The following is an 18092-nucleotide window of genomic DNA, read 5'->3' as shown; positions in this document are numbered from 1 at the left end:
AAAAGTACTGTTTTTCCCTTCTATATACTGTATTTTTTAAAGGTGACATTGAGAGTGGGGTATTCCCCACTGGGGTGTCCCCATTTCAACATTTTGTAATATAAGCACAACTGGGATGGAACAAAGAGGTTAAGAATAGCACTAAGCAAGCCTTTATGGTATAAAACACCCCCCATTAAAAGAAAGAAATTACCAAATTACCTGTCCTGCCTGACATGTCAGAAGCTTATAAGAAATAGCAAATCTAGTTCTGTACCAGTGTTTCTGTCTGCTCCGTGGCTTTTACGATATCTTCTGACTTCTTACAGTGTTTAGGCTCACCTGGAAGATAAACAAATGTGATTGGCAACCTGAATGAGGAAGTTAACCAGGTCAAGAGAATCTGCACTGCCACAGACAGACAGAATCTACTTCCTCAAGATATTTTAAGGATAAAATGAGGTTTCAGTCACTGCTTCCTTTAATTGCTTTCTCACCAGAATAAGCATCAGCTTGAATTAAATAATCATTATGGTTTATCCACAAGGCGAAAGATAGACTGGAAGCAACAGATCACAGCATGAAACAAAACTATGACGACTTTTACATGAGTGTGAATAAAGTGGGCTTGGTTCATTTTTTTTGTTCCAGCTTATTGAAAGTCAAAATTCACCCTCTGCAAAGTGCTGTTTAAATCCTCTTTACCACAGGCTTTCAAATCAGCGTCTAAGTTCCTCCCAGATAATGAAAGATGCCAGTGTCAGGTTCTAAGAACTAAATTCAATCGGAGAGGAGAAATGACACAGAGTAACACAAGAGCTTTCAAACTAAGCGATACAACATGAACCTCAAATAGACAGTCATAGAATTAAACTGTTACTTAAGCTATTCCTTCAGTTGCTTTGAATGAGTACAGCTGAGGAATTTATACACTGAGATGGTAGGCAAGGTACAATGTAGCAAACTCACAACATTATTTACTAACTACATATAGTAACTTTTTTTTATCTACTTGATAGAGAGACCCCACCAGTAAGAACACTGAATGGACAATGTCAGAAAGAAAAAACATAGAAGTCTCAAAAGTGGAAGAGATGACCTGGGAAAAGCTTACAAGTTATAAAAATAGTGAAGGGAATATTTTTGAAAGCCAGAAAACAAAGGTAGAAGTAGCTGAAAGGGAAAGCAGATGATGCATGATCTGAAAGGAAAATTGAAAAATTATGTTGAGTTGAAGAGGCTGATGGTAGAGAAAAGAGAATAGGAAGAAAGTGAAGAAAACTCAAGAGAACAAGCATGAAGAAAGAAGAAAATTAACAAATCTGCCATGGCTTCACTGTAAATGAATAAGAATTGCCACTGATTTCACCTTTGTTTCACTACCTTGAATGGTGGCAGAGTGTGTGCTGCCCACTCTGTAAGGCAGACACAAACAGATGGGCCATATTCCCACAAACAGCATCCTACACCACCCTTTATTTTCAATCAATTTAATGTAGGCGGAACACAGACAATCCATATTTCAAAGGCTTTTAAAGCCTCAAAATTTGAATAACATTAATTAGAACAAGAATTAGGACACGTATGTCTACCGATCTTTCAGCCTGTGGCTCTTTTTGGAGGGATTTAGCAAAACTTTATTAGCATTATTATCCATAAAAACAAACAAACAAACAAAAATAGGGAGTGGGAAGAAGTATGAAAGCAAAATCTATTTATCTAAACATCTTAATTATTTTAAACTTGACACTTGAGTTTGTGGAAGCCTTAAAACACAACAATTCACAGAATCACAAAATGTGCTGGGTTGAAAAGGACCCCCAAGGATCATCGTGTCCAGCTCCTGGTCTCGCTCAGCACCATTGCCAAGAATCACACTCTGTGCCTGAAAGCCTTATCCAAATGCTTCTTGAACCCTGTCAGCCTTGGTGCTGTGACCACTGCCCTGGGCAGCCTGTTCTCGTGCCCAGCCCCCTTCTGGGTGAAGAACCTTTTTCTAGTATCCAACCTAAACCTCCCCAACATAACTTCAGGCCATTCCCTCAGGTTCTGTCACTGCCACCACAGAAGAGATCAGTGCCTGCCCCTTCTCTTCCCCTCGTGAGGAAGTTGTAGCTCCAATGAGGTCTCCCTTCAGTCTCTTCTTCTCCAGGCTGAACAGACCAAGTAACCTCAGCTGTTCCTCATATGGCTTCTGCTCCAGACCCTTCCCACCCTGTGGCCTCCTCTGGAAGGTCCCCTAATAGCTTAATTTCTTTATTATATTGTGGTATAAATTTCAAAAAACTAAACAGTAACTTCTAAGGCATATATAGCTTTCTGTTTGTGCATCAAGTTTTTTTACACGATAAAAAAAAAAATAGGTTGCTAATGGCTGTTATCTTCTAAACCCTATCTTTTTTATAAACACATTATTGGCTTTTTTAATCTAACCTTCCCTCCATCCTTATCCCATGCCTGAACACGGATGCCTTCCCTTAGTCCCAGGATCCTGGTTTGCCCCAGGAGCACTAGGGAGGCAGGCAGCCCAGCCATCTGCTCCTGCTCTGCTGGGACACGGAGGGTTCCACGCTCACTCAGCTCCACGGAGCCACCACTGCACTGAGCGATCAGCAAGCGTTGGCTCAGCACAGGTGATGCCACCTGCAGCACCATGAATCAAACTGGCACGTGGTTGGTGTGGATCTGCCCACTGCTGTTTAGCCTGGCTGCCCTCCAGAGGCTCTCACTGGCTGACTGCTGGTGATGTGGGATGTGCTGCACACGTGATGGGACTGGGCAGTCCTCTCCTGTCATACAGAGTGAAGCCACTGGCAATCTTTTTTATCACAGATTTATTAGCTCCCTTGCATTTTGATATTAAGGATTAATGTGGCTATCATTACGAGTGAGGAGTTAAGTTTGCCAATTAGCATTTATAAATCATTGAAATGCGGAGTCGTTTAATTAAACATAAGCAATTTTTAAAATTAATGTTCTAATTAATAAATCACTCAGGAGAAAAGGAAAATCATCACTTAAAAAAATCACCTTATAATAGTTTCATTTAATCTTGTACCATTCAATTAAATGAAAGTGAGATGATGGAAGGGAAAAAAGGTATTGTGGAGAAAAACAACATTCAGTGTCAACTGCAGTAGTTGTAACAGCGACCCTCCAGTCTTCCCTTTGCACCAACCTTGACCCAGGGCAGAATTACTCCTGTCACTAAAATGTGAAGGTCTACAAGAACTACACCTAGAATGAGATGTGACACAAAAAGCAGAAAACAACCCCTTTTAATTTTTTTTAAATGGGGAACCCCCTCACCATAGCACATCCAGACATTCGTTGACTGTTCCCAAGAATTCACACACATCATGTTCCAGTGTTCCCCAACCGCTATAACTGAATCACAGAAAACAACTGGATTTTCTGCTTTTTATAAAAGACAGAACAATGACAGCTAACATATGAAACTTCAACTTGAATAACTATGCTATTTTTCTTTTTCCTTTCTATCTCAGCCTCCCAGCCCTAGCTCCTGCAGGTGCTCACTTCTCCATCCTGGGTGCCAGCAAGCACTCTGGACATCCCCTTAGCCTTCCAGCCCCCCATCCTCAGTACAGAAACAACAGAAGCAGAGAAATCTAGAAGAAACATGAAGAGTGTCCTGACAGATGAATGGGGTCTCTTAGAATACTCAAATAAGTCTAATTCGTGAAACAGGGAAAGGTCATGTGTTTGCTACCTTCTGCTTGCTTGAAGCAGCCTTCCATTGAAAATGTCTATCCTTGGTTAAAAGAGCCCTGTCTGGATCCACTGGACATCAACAGAGGCGCAAAAGCACTATTAAAAACCTGATGGCTTCTTACCTATTTAATAAATTTTGCAGTTTGAAGTTTCAAAGTACAATGCATTCTCTAATCTCATTTGTTTTCCACCTTAGAAAACAAATGAGATTAGCATTTTATAAAATTAGAAATCTCTGTTCTTATTGGAAAGCTGGAATGTAAAGATTGACATGGCAACTAACTGCATGCTGAGTTGTATCTGGTCTCTCAAACATAATTTTTGTTGGTCAGCCATCTGAAGACCCACAAGTACAGCTACACCACAACTGCCTTCTGCCAAGTCTGAAAGATAAGACATGCAGCTTTTCCTACAGCATTCCTCATCCAGGAGATGGGGGGCTTCTCTAAGGCACTCAAATTTTAAACTGACTTTTAATACAAACCTGTTGTAAAAAATACATGTCAAAAGATAAAATGTCAGTTATTAGACAACTTCAAATGCTGTGAAAGTAGTTTTAGTGTAAATATTTTGATTTAGGGCCCTAAATTAACCATCTGTTATTTCTGATGGAAAAAAACCTGTCAACAATAAAAGCATGGAGCCATGTAATGTGGAAATCTAGAGTAAGTGGGAGTTCTTCACAAAAAGGTTTTTTGAGAATTATGCCAAGTCATATACTCATGTCTAAGCTAAGCATTATAAGCACTTCAATGCTGCTGCTCAGACAATGCCATACTTCTGGCAGAATATTGCAAGGCTTACTGTCATTAAAGCATTAATGAGTTTCATATTTTAAGTAAAAGTGAGGAAAAGAAGTGTCATTATATCCTTGATTATTCTTATTACCCTAACACCTCAAAGCTTACTCTAACTATAAGCAAACTCAGAAAATAAAATGAAGATGTACAATGTCTTCCTCTTCCTTTGATAATATCTCTTCCTCATCGCTTGGGCATGGTGCCCTTGATACTGTATTGCACTCTCCAGATAGTAGACATGGTCATCTTGTGATAAAATACTTACACTCTAAAAACATATTCTGACATTTTAGCGATTTTCTGGCTGTTCCACTTGTCTAGCAGCCACAGCCAAGAGACTGATCTTCCTGATTAAGTGAATGACACAGTCCCATGACTACTACAGTTGGCAAATTCCATCTACTTAAGCTAAACTCTTAGTTTCACACTGCGTTTGGTAAAAAGGATGCGGTTTACAAAATAACAATCATATTAGGTACCCAAACTAAAGGGAACAAATATTAATAATGCAATTACTTATTCAAAAAGAAAATATTGGATAGTTCTGTTCTGAAAGCTTACTTTATTCTCCAGTAACAAATGGCTATTTAATTGTAAACATATATCTTTAAATTACTGTAAAACCATTCTTTAAGTTCAGCTAAAGTATATTCTCTAAAGAATTTTGTAGTAGATCCCAAATAGCTGATATCAAGAAGTTGATATTTTTTTATATGCTTCTCTTTGATGTTTTAGGATACTACCCCTTTCACACAGGCCTGAAGAAACTGTCCTATGCTGGTGGTTTGTCCAACACCTTATTTCAATATTTTACATTGCTGTGGATGTTTGACAGGGAGATACCAGACACTGCTGCAGCTTCACCCTGGACAGCTTCATTAGACTGGCTTGTGCTGTGTGATGAAGCATTACCATTCAGTGGGTCTGTATTCTGGGTCTCTTGCTGGGCATCGCTGAGATCTTTCTGGTTCGGATCAGACTTAGTGCACTTTTCTGAGCTGGATCCATCACTCAGAGGAGTGTCCAAAGAGACTACTTGTAGGACGATGGATCTGGGAGGACAGGCTGTACCATCACTCCCCTGACTACTCTCATTTTGTGTCCTTGTTGCCTCTTCCTGTAACTGTGCATCTGTGGAATTTCTGCTTTGGTCTTTTTCCTGTTCACCAACATTTTTCCCAAGTTCTTCTACAAAGAGGGAACAAAATAGGTGAATTAGATAAGATGGATATGCCACAATTCTTTGATTTCAGAGTAGTGACATATAGAGCTGCACACAGGAACACTGTGAACATCAGTTTCTGCATGAGGCCATGCCCAGCGTTTAATATGGGTCAGATTCTGCTCCTGATTGCAGGACTGCAGCTGTAGCAGTCCTCTTTCTGGTTTGATGTCGAATATGTACCTCCTTTTTGGCCATAATACAGAGCAAGGAGCATCATCAGACAACGGTAGGATGAGTAGAAGGATGAGAGCAGGAGAACCCCTTGCTGCAGGCATGTCCCTCTGCAGTGGTGTTTACTGACACAGCACTAGGAAGAGCAGAGCTCATCAGTTCTGCAAGAGAGAGAGGGCATGAAGGGGAATGCTTGCTGGGATGGGGTGAGCTCATCAGTTCTGCAAGAGAGAGAGGGCATTCTGCAAGAGAAGGGGAATGCTTGCTGGGATAGGGCAGGCATCAGAGCTAAGGGGCAGCCCTGAAGGAAATTGGCCTGTCAACTTGGAAAAGTCCAAACCATCCAGCTGGGATCAAGCTGGAACAAGCTATAGGGGGTTATACATGTGCTGTCCAGTACTGCTGCCATTTTGGCTAATGGCACGTCTAGAACAGGAAGGAACAGATATGGGGGCAACTGTGCTTCAGGGGACAGCAGCAACAGGAAAAAAATGTTTGTGGAATGATCTATTCCTCACTTTATTGCAGAGACCTGGAGAAAAGTACAAATTAAATGGCCCAGAGTAAAAGGAGAAAGAACAAAACAGCACAGAGAGGTGGCACCAGGATGATGAAACTAGATGAAAAAGAAACAGAGAATGGAAAACTTGTGATGGCAGGTGAAGAGTCCAACAAAAAATAAATGTACCATCTTCATGGAGGGCCCATTTTCTTGCTATTATAATCTGCATTTCATAAATTTTGATTTTAGAATCTGTATACTAGTATAGAAGATACCAAATACTGTCAATTTAAAAAGTTAGCATTGCATTTTGAACAACATGGGCATAAAACAGCTGCATGATATTGCATAAAATTTCTAATTTGGATGTTAGAAAGTACTAAGGAAGGAAACCAAGCATTGAGATACTGATTGAGTTCAACTGGCAACTCCCAGAAACTCTGATTTTGAGTGACTAGTCCAAATCCAGGCCACAAGTGATTGCACATGACAACTGAAAGATAACCCAGACTGGGTTTTTATTGCTGTCAGCATTTGGCACCCCCTCACTTATCTAAATGCAGAGAAAAGTTCCCCCAGAAGTACAATTTGGTCTGTGAAATGGGATGGATGACAACATCTTCAAACCTGAACTGATGTACAGAAGGATGGAATGATTAATTTCCTTGTCATTTATACTTTCTACTACACTTTTTTAAAAAATCAAGAACTTTAAAATTTGAACAACTTCTACATTGTTAAACCATTTTTCCCAAAACTTTAGGGTCCTGTTTGGTTTAGATTCCAGATTTTCTGAAACTTGTACAGGTAGTCTTTTTCTACAGACTTCAATGTAGTTCTTACAAAGAAGGGGCTGGCTTAAAGCCATTGAGAAATATGTGTATGGAAGTTAATGCAAGTTATGTTCAATCTAGAGATGTTATTTAAAGCACCTGTCACTCATATAACCTACCTACATAAAGCTTTTTTCCTAAGAAAGTGATTTATGTGCCATATTCGCCTCCAAATGGCACAACTACAGCATTTTTCCTTAGCTTCATAAAAAACCCAAAGAAAATTCAAAGATAAAATATTTCACAGGCTGTTTAGATGCATCAGTAAGTTAAAACAAGAAAAGCTGGACAATGAGCACGCATAAAAGTAATATTAATGTAGCTCATGCTGGTGAGATTTTTTAACCAAAAAGCTAGTAAGAAGAGAGTATTTTTCTCACTGAATGTTGTTTTAGGACTATTCTAGCCAGAATTCAGGTGTGTCTTGGTGTAACTGGATGGCTGACCATTTTATTCTCATATAAGAAAGCTCAGAATATTCATACATGCAAACTCCACTATTATTTTTTGTCCATAAAGCTGAATATCAAAACTTAAAATTATTCTTATTCACTCCCTACCAAACTTAAACTGGAAAATGAAGGTTTAATCATAACAACTCTGATGGTTTGTTCTTGATTTATGTCATGATGGTCTCCAATTTCTATGACTATCTTTGAGATGATCTCAAATTTGTCAGTTTAAGGATACCTAAACCAGAGCCAAACTCTAACTCAGGACTAACTGATGGATGGAGCTTTGAAATGAAGTATCTCTTCACCAAGATACACTTGGTAGTATACCAGATAAAAGTTAAGCTTTTTGCCTTTAAACTGGTGTGAGACAACAGGACCACCACCAGGAGTGGCTGGTGGGAGTGACTGAGACTGAGAAGCCTCAAGTACAAAATTCTCTGTGATGATGTCACAAGTGTCATTAAGAGCCCCCTCTGTTTTCTTAGTATTAAGTCTCTCACCTGTTGGACATCTAACTCTGTGTTCTGACTTGCTTTGCTCCTCTCAGCTTTAATCCACTGCTAGAAAGATGAAAAATGCTGGGTTCTTATGGCATATCAGCCAGTTGTGGAATATGCTAAATGTGCTGGGAACATATAGATTTCTCCTTTCTATAACAGCTAATAATTGTACTCTGTACTACATGGGACCTTTATATTGCATCTAATATTTGGAATTCTCTGTAATTTCTGCTGTCCTATATCACTCTGATGAAACAGAATTATCTAGCAGTCTAAATGAGGCTGAGACTGGGACAGTGACCAAATATCTAGAATTCAAGCAGGGCAATGCTAAATTAATCCTACTAGTGTGAGAGAAATGGAGCTGGCATGATGTCTGACCCCCACTGCTGTGCAGGAAGAATTGTAATGAAGACTGCAGCAGTCTCTGCCTCCAGCCAGCCACAAAATGCCAGGACCCTCTGAGGGCCAGGCTGCTGCCCCTCACCCTGCACTGGGCTTTTTGGAAACTCTAACTCCCCTTTCCTATGGGCACATTACCATGGCCAGCCAGACATGGAAATGGAGTATCCTAAATTAACCAGGTAACTGGTGTTTGAACATTCTTAATATTCAATACAAATAAATAGTAAAATCCATCTTGGCCCTCAGAAAAAAAAAAAAATTGTGTGTCTGTTAGGCACTGAAGAGCTCAGGGACTGTCACGGCCATTCAGATAAGGGCAGGCAGGAGAACATTGTGCAGTGCAGTCAGTTCAGGGTATGTGTTGTTGTTCCTGCTACTGGCTTTGCTCTCTCTGCTTTAACTTGGCAAGGGCCAGGAACCAGGCCTGTTTATGTATTTTTCAGCTGTTGGGTTTGTTTTCTTTACAAGAATCCAACTGTTATTCAGCAAAATTTGTGTGAATTACTCTATAAAATAAATGGATTCTATTAATCCTTCTCATAAAGGACTCTGCTTTAAGGCAGGATTTCAGAAAGAGCACAGAAATGCAAAACATTTCTTCATGAGAAGCAATAATGGCATTGGAAACAAACATGATAGAAAGGGTGTCCCTCTTCCACTGCGTTCAGGCTATTGGCAAAATAACTGTAATACAATATTTTGTTTGGAAAACTGGCAGGACTTGTAAGACAATAGCCAAATTTCAGAATAGCTAAAAAATTCTGGTACTCAGTAATTTTGCATTTGCAGAAAATGTGATAACTATTGAAGGCAACTTCTTTCCTCTCTTCTTTTAATCAGATTATACAATTTTTCACTAAGTCACTAGGGTTTTTTGTTTTGTTTTTTTTTTACTTAACAGGTGTCAGAAATTTTAATTGATTTCTTTATTTTTTTTAATTGTTTGTTGGAGTGAATGTCAGCACTGAACCCCTATCAGTCCAATGAAAGACTGCAATGCCCATGAAACACTAAAACTGCCACAAGACTCAGTCTCTAGCCCCCAGCTGTAGCAGTCTGTGGTGTCCCCAAAGTACCAGAAAGGCCCTGGAGGTTCTGTACTATCAACTACAACACTGCTTTCCACCAGCCCAGTTTGTTACTGCCTATGTGTGCAGCAACATTTTCAGGACATGGTCCAAATGGTGAAAAAGCTTTGTTACATTTTGAAACTTTCTCTTCTGTGTACGTCCATCAACTTTCTTTTCTCACCTTTCTGTAGTACCCAAAAGAGGATTCAACTGCTGCAGACCTGCACAGTACAGGGCTTGTAAATCACCTTCCACTTTACAACAACTGCATCACTTGAGCAAGTCTTGATTTAACAGTAATAGAGAGGAAAAACACAAAAGCCACATGCAAGCAGGACATCTCAAACCAGCTACAGCAGTGACTGTAAACCCCAGTAAAACAAATATCTGCTCAATCACACTGCTATTTTCATTGGCTGTGTTGAAAACAAGCTACAATTCTTAACCCTTGTGGAAAGACATGATGACATGAAAGTTTTAACAATTAGGAAACTACTGAATTAGAGAGGAAAGCTATTAATCTTCACTAAGAATTAAATTTTTTGAGGACTCTGTAATGAAGAATGCTGCTGGATGTTACGGAACCTCTGTGTATACTATGACAAACTTCGATTTAAATGTTTGTCTGCCTTTTTTTACTTCAAAACAAAATTCCAGAAAGCAGTGACAAATCACCGAAACCAGGACAACATGGGAAGGAAATGTACCTTTCTAGGACACATATTCTCACATCAGCCATTTTAAAGAGAATATGAAAAGACCAGGATAGTGCATCAAAATTCTGCAGAAAAGGAGAGGACTGATCCTGGTGTCTCTGGAACTACCAAGTAAGTTTGAAGATGCGCCCAAATGTTCCCAAGCAACAATTATCCCCAACCAACCTGCCATTTTCAAACCCATGAAAATATTGCAGTAACACACAGAGTTATTTAGGTACTGATTCCTTCCACTTTCAACTCATCACACAAATTTCATCACAGTTACAGTATATAAAACCACCACAAACCATGTCGTAATCCAGTGGTACTTAATGCTATAGCACTATGTCAGACAGAGAAATTAGCAAAGATGAAATTAGCTAACTAAATCAAAACTTTTCACTAAAGGATTTAGTTAAAAACAATTTGTGAGTTTATGGTTTCCTAGGGTTTCTACCTCTACCTTTTACTTCTCTTTTGCTGTTTAGCTGTAAGCACAGGGGCTAGAACACTGAAATTTTTGGGACAGGGAATGGAAAGGACATGCTGCTGTGAATCCTGCTAGACGGAAAAGGTACTTTAAGTGATGTTTAGCTGTAAGCACGGGGGCTAGAACACTGAAATTTTTGGGACAGGGAATGGAAGGGACATGCTGCTGTGATCCTGCTAGAGGGAAAAGGTACTTTAAGTGATACAGACTGTCATGTGCAGAGATGGGTCAGCTCCCTGAGGTTCCATTATGAGGTCAGTTACCATTCCTTAGTCTCTGATTTACCAGGTATTGCCAATACCAAACATTTCTTCCTACTCTTAGCTCAACCCACTCCTTGCACTTACTCAGACCATGCTGAAAAATTCTTCTTTTCCCACTTAACACATTTCTGAATTAGTTCAGAAACTGCTTATGACCTAAGAATTTTAGCACTGCAATTAAAATCACTGTCACCGATACTAGATGGGACTCCTTTAGCCTCCTGAATTGATTACTTTCCAACAGAACAAAACCGTCCATTAGGGTAGATTTCATGTGCCAAACTGTCAGTCAGTTTCTGTGACTGTCACACACATCCTCCCACGGCCCGCCCTTCCTAGCGGCTGCTAAGTCACATTAACATGCTATCAGATCATCACTCTCAGATTTTCACATTTCAGCAGCTGCTACTCTCTTCTTGTTAGTGAGTCTGCAGAGAAAATCTTTCAGACAAAATGGAACTGAGCCCTGTGGTTATTGTGACTGGAAGTATGCAGAACTGAAAGTGCCCGAGGGGAGCCTGCAGGTACCACGCACAGGTCTTTCAGAAGAGACATTTGTTATTCAAAATTGCTGCCCGTGGGGGGAAAAAAAGCTGATCTCTACTCCGAAGATGCAATAGTTGTTGTTTTGTCACATTTTTAGCATCAAAATTAAGCAGAGGCCAGTGTGAGAGACTCACATATTTTTCATCCCACCTTGATGAGGTCAGTGATCCCAGGCATACACTTTCAAGCCATGCAGCCCAGTGCACTGCCAAAAGTGTTGAGAAAAACATTTGTCACTGATGTCTTTCCATATAGATAATGCAAACTTGGGTCAGGTCCTGTAACACTGAATGCTTTAGAAGAGTTACATAAGGATAAGATGAAAACAATAAGTTTGTAATACAACTGCTGTTGTATTACGCTGCAGATGGACTTTTGGTGCTCTGTTCTGCATACCCTTGTGTTGTCATGAGGCCTCAGGTGAGTGTCCTGAGGTGCCTGTAGATGAAAACAATAAGTTTGTAATACAACTGCTGTAGTATTACGCTGCAGATGGGCCCATTTTATTGGCAGCTGGACTTTTGGTCCTCTGTTCTGCATACCCTTGTGGTGTCATGAGGCATGAGGTGAGTGTCCTGAGGTGCCTGAGCCTCTTTCTGTTCATTATAAACAGAAATTAATTATACTTTTTTATCCCTGTGACTTTATTTACAATGATAACTATTGAAGAGATCAAAGCATGTAAATCAGCAAGCATGATTAGTCCGTACCCTTACATTCTGTTAAGAGTACCTGAGCTTGCCAAGCACAGACCAACTTTATTAGTAAATCTTTGGAACATTTTTATAGAACAAACTAAGTATGAATAAAGAAATAAACACTATATAAAATATTTAAAATATTAAATAATTATTTTACAATTATGTTCTAAGAAGGGCATCGTGAAGGATCTTACATGGTAGTTAAACCTTTCCCGATAAGTTTTGTGCTTCTTACAGCTTTCTCAGTAAGTCAACAACTTTCAGACCTTAAAATCCACTTAGACACATATTCTCTAATGAAATAACCTCTCAGATACATCTGAGCACATTTACTGTCCATTTGCTACAATACAATAATAGCAAACAGCAGCCATCAACAAAATGTGTTGAAAAAAGCACAGGATGGAATAGTATCTTCATCACTGTGTTGAGTTGAACAGAGACAGATTATCTGGTGATAGGGGCTTGGAATATTAATTAAACATCAAGGCTTTCAAATTGGAATCCCAGATGTTTGATCATTATGGTAATTCCCTGTTAACAGCACTCCCTGAAAGGCCTGAGAAACATTCCTCTAATTCTCCAGTGGTGAAAGGTTGAAGACCCTTAGGCTATAGAGCACTGAGCTCCTCTGCATCAATTACACAAGACATGGCCTTTTTAGCAAAGTGGAGCCATCCTATTTGCTGAGCCTTCTGTTAAGGAGGCTTTCAAACAGCTGCCTAGGTAGATGAAAACTTCCCTTACTAACACAGGCCTTTCCAAAAAGCACACTATTCCTTGCACAAGCTGCTTACTCTGAATCAAGCCCCAACAGCAGCTGTCTTTTCACGGAGAGGTAGCCCCAGCAACTCCAGGACAGCTTCCCTGTCAACAACACTGCCACTGAGAATTAGTCTTTTCCTCTGGACTGCCTGGCACAGGAGTCAGACCATCTTCTCTGGCTCTTGCTAGGGGAGCCCTTGCTCCTGCTGAACTGCTTCCCAAACCGGTGCTACCTGTGCAACCTTATCCTGAAAAGCTGGCATGAGTTCAGGTCACCCTCAGGAAATTACATGGAATGTTGCTAGTTTCCTTTCTGTACTCCTTGTGCATCTGTAGTACTACATTTTGTGGAGACAACTTCTCCTGAGCCTGTGATCTAAGCTGGGAACAATATCTGGTGTTTGCAGAGCCCATTGACAAGAATGCAGATGGTTCTTTTAACAGTACAAGCTCTGTTTGTCATAGTCAGCTCAGGAAGTGTGTTTGAAGATCTGCACTGAGCCAGCCTGTTTACTACCACAACATGGTCCTCATACATGTGACCTCCTCAGTGCATTCAGCAATTTGTGACTTGTCACAAATTATCTAGCTAGGAACAATGACAGCACTGCTTTCACCTGGCAGTGATTTTTCTGACACCTCTCAGTACATGCTTCTACTAACATACAAATAAAACACAACTTCATACACATGCCCAAAGCAGCCTAAAGATTTTTCATTAAGCATGGAGTCAGAGAAGGTGGCACGAGATCTAGACAAGATGAGACTAATCATCTCAAGTTCAAGGGCTCAGGTTATTAACATACAAGCTTAGTCAAATAATTTAAAGGGAAGGGGGATGTATTGCCATATCTTTTATTCTTTACTAGATGTTCATTTTGCCTGATTAAGGATTTTCAGCCTTTGCAGGGTACAGCTTTTCAGCCTTTGCAGGGTACCAGCTGAGGAGACTCCCTTTTCCATTTAGTGGCAAGGATTACGTGCTACCTCAGAAAGTTCTCTACAGAAAGCTATTGTTACTTAATAAAAAAAACTCTTTTACAGCAGTCTTCAGGGCCGACATACGGACTGTGGATGCAGACATTCCATTCCAAATGAATGGAAAATACAGTTTCCAAAAAACCTATATAATCCACCCCACAGCTGTTAATTAATAAAAACACCTTACTATCTGTTTACTAATAAAATATAAATGTGTACTCAAAAGTACTTGTATTATTCACCAGGTTTCCTCTACAGGCTAAACTGGCACCCTGAAGGTCTCTATGCCATGCTCCAGTCAACTGCAGATATTGCTGCAAGTAGCCTCTTTGTGGCAGCAGATTTCTATAAATCTTTTCCTCACAGAGTAGTTCAAAAAACAGATTCAGCCACAACCACAAAGAGACAATATTGTTCATCAGGCGCTGGCCCCAACCCCAGCGATTTTCACTTACTCATCAGCTTCCCTAATGTATGTTTTACTGCAATTCCATAGTTCTGTTCAGGAAGTACTTAGACATGCTTCGTTACTCAAGTTGATGGAAGAAAAGGAGGTTAGGACAACCACAACCTCAACAAAATCCATCGAGCTTTTAACATTAACATCTCTGGTTGTCAGAGTAGGAAGCATGCCCAGAGTTTCCTGGATTTTGCTGGGTCTTACATTGATATTGACTGCAAACTTATTCAAAGTAATTTTTAAATCTGTTGCTGCAAGTAGCTTTGTGTTTTCAACGCCTGTCAGCAGTCCAGTAAATCTGGGCTAAATATATCAGTAATTTATAGAACACAACAAAGCCCTGGGAATGAAGTGGAAACAGTGCCCTTTGATAGCACTGTACCCCTCCAGAAGAGCATACCAAAAAGTTGATGCACAGAATCAAACTGGTTAGTTCTGTCTAACTGGAAATGGCAAACTTCCAGACAGGGCTGCTTGATTTCTGCAGGCTGTAGCTAAGCACAGTGCCCTTTGATAGCACTGTACCCCTCCAGAAGAGCATACCAAAAAGTTGATGCACCAGAATCAAACTGGTCAGTTCTGTCTAACTGGAAGTGGCAAACTTCCAGACAAGTTCTCCATTACACCACATTGCAGGGCCTTTCCTGTCACCAGCTCAGGGCAGCTTGATTTCTGCAGACTGTAGCTAAGTGGCCTTGAGCACTCTGATGGTCTTCTGTGACCATCTGCAAATTAGCAATTTTTCCCTTTTGAGCAGCCATTATTAGTTGGGCAACACCAAAGCAAGCATTTGATTATATAAAGCTTCTCAGGAAAGAGACAATATTAATGGAATCCTCTCCTCAGATGCCCCTTCCATCTCACTCTTTCAAACCTTTGTCACAAAGGATGTATGGAAGCTTACTCTTAATATCCTCCTAACAAGAATATTCATTTGCAATTTAGCACTAAATTAGATTATATCACTGTTCAGCACTCTTTTTCTGTCTTGTCTGACACCTCTTTGGGAAAAAAGACATTGATTTGGATGATGGGATGAAAAACAAAGCTGGCACTGGGTTCCAGGATATCATTCCCAGCTGTCAGCGTCGGGTCATGTACAGCAAGACCAGTCTCTGCAGTGAAATGCTATGCTAAAATATTCCAGGTACTTACTAGGAAATAACACAGACTGTGGACAAAATATTCCCAAATGTCATTCACTTAATCAAGATTGAAGCTATAAACTCTCAACAATTATCACTCAGGTGATTGAAAAACATTTCACTCAGGTAACTGTAATTTCAGGTAATTTTCAGGTATGGCTTATGAACTGAGATACTCTGTGCAGGTTTGGCTTTCTTAACTATCTACTGGCAAATGAAGAGTCACTTTTGGCTTGCTTGGGCCTAATGCATGCAGTGATTGCCCAAATCTTTAGATCCACTGGGTCATTTAAATAATTGCCTACAGCATAATCCCAAGAAGCCTGCAATACAGAATTTTATTCTATACAGTGGGGAACAAATAGCATTTCTAATAGCAAAGTAAAACTTTCACATTTCTGAAGAAATGTGGCAGAACACACCACTTTGAATTGTTGATTTTGGCATTTAAAGCAGATGTCAGTATCAGTTACAATTAGAAGTGCAAGAATGCACATTTCTAAACCAGACTTCTAAAGATAAGCTGCACAGCACAGAGCCTTATTGCACAGGCTATATGATTTACTCCCATCCCCTAACCACCTACACATCTTTAGACCTCCTGGGACAGCAAAACAGGAGCATCTAAAACAAACATTAAGACATAAAATATATGAGTACAAGACAACTATGCCTTTTTACAGGTTGATAGAAATTAAAAAATGAATGTAGGTGAGTTCTTAGAGAGTAACCTATAAAAACATTCTATCTTAACATATCATACCTTCTGCTGCCAATTCTTTCCATCTTTCTTTGTTTGCTTGAATGATCTTCATCAAGTTGTCCTTGAAGGCCCTTAGGTCTACAGTTGCTAGAGAATTTTCTGTGTGAGTCCCTCCATCCCCTGTACTTTTAAACCCAGGTCGTCTCTGTGCTTCAGCGTTGCTTACTGCTCCCAAACTATTTTGGCTGGACAAGGCAAAAAACCCCAAATTATAAACACAGTCAGGCAAATTTAATAATACACAAACAGTTCATGTCAATCAAGTTGCTTAGGAACTAACTTGAAAAAATAGCTTTTACCCGAGCATGCCTAAGATGACCGTTTTCCAGGAGATTCTTGAAAAAAAATGTGACAGATGAAAATACTTTACTTGCAATTTAATTCTTAAAAGAATGTTTATGCAGCCTTTTTTGAGTAGCTTCTTAGCTGTGTTTTTGAATGGTGAATGGTACCTTTGGGTCTCACAGGAAAGACATCTGATCATTACTTTTTGACCCATTTAAAAAAAAAGGAAGACATGACCTATATGACAGGTAAGTTTTGCTTGAGCTGAAAATTCTCTTCAAGTTACAAAGCTTCAAGTGTAGTCAAAGCAAGATTTGAGTAGCTTTAACACCCACTAATTAGAGACTGCAGCTATTTTACATCTACATGTAAGCAGAAGTGAAATTATCCATATCTGTATATGGTGGGGAAAAAAAAGAATGAATGCCCTTTTTTCATTAGAATTAAAAAAAATAAGACCTATTTCCAACCTTGTGCAGGTACTCATATCTTAATAGATTTTGTTTATTCAACTTTGCTGCATGGTTTATCTCACTGATACCAAAGACAGATGTTAATATACATACAAATGAGTTTCCATTAATCAGAAAATAATTGCAGTGAATATGCCAACAAGAACTTCACAAGAAGAGTTAACTGTAATTTCCATGTGCTCCAGAGATGTTGAATGGGAAAGAAATGGAAAGAATAGGCCAAAATTCTAGTGTTTTCCAGGCAGCATCTCATGTGTGTGTGCAATTCTCTGGCTCAGACTTTTCTGTATTGGGCTACAGGCTCTCCACTCTCCTCAGAAGTGTGGCACTTGATTCTATGCAAAGAAAAATTCCATTTATCCTCCATCTCACATGAGGAATTTTTGCTCGATCATAAGACTTTTTTTCATTTGTCATTCAGTCATGAACATCAGCCAAAAATGAAGCCTGAAGCTGCTAATCATTAGCAGCTGCTAATCACTCATTTGTGAAGGAGGATGTAAACAAATTTGTTATCAGTAATACCTTATTTTAGCACTGTTCCCTAAAACACTAAGAACTCCATCATAAATATCTACTTCTAGTAAGTCCTACTTGCTTCTAGTTAGCAAAACATAGGAAAGTGCTAGGTTCACCCTTTTGTTACTGAAATCTAACTGATGCCCAGCAAATGAAAAATTGCCTTGCAGAGTAATCATTTAGTAACCTCTGTGAAAGCTCAAATTACAGTTTTAAAATGAAATAAAAATATTATAACAGAGGCAGTATTTGTAAAGGCAGTATCTAGTTATTCAAAAATGCTTTCAGCAAGAAGCCACTTAAATTACACTCAAATTACACTGTTCTATCT

The 18092-nt window shown here is 39.5% G+C and overlaps 1 protein-coding gene across 1 annotated transcript in view; it reads right to left on the bottom strand.

Moving 5' to 3' along the window:
• The window catches only part of PDE1A (phosphodiesterase 1A), a 145852-nt gene that overhangs the window by 3278 nt on the left and 124482 nt on the right, over positions 1-18092 (bottom strand). Inside the window, exons 12-14 of the mRNA XM_039698794.1 lie at positions 16485-16669; positions 5424-5699; positions 257-321 (exon numbers count right to left, since the gene is read on the bottom strand). Coding sequence (XP_039554728.1) covers positions 257-321; positions 5424-5699; positions 16485-16669 — 526 coding nt within the window. The remainder of the gene's footprint in view (positions 1-256; positions 322-5423; positions 5700-16484; positions 16670-18092) is intronic.

This window comes from Passer montanus, unplaced genomic scaffold (genome assembly GCF_014805655.1).
Source record: "Passer montanus isolate IOZ18808 unplaced genomic scaffold, ASM1480565v1 scaffold1, whole genome shotgun sequence".
NCBI lineage: Eukaryota > Metazoa > Chordata > Aves > Passeriformes > Passeridae > Passer > Passer montanus.
The sequence above is the reverse complement of the archived record's forward strand: the minus strand, read 5'-3'. Positions and strand labels throughout refer to the sequence as shown.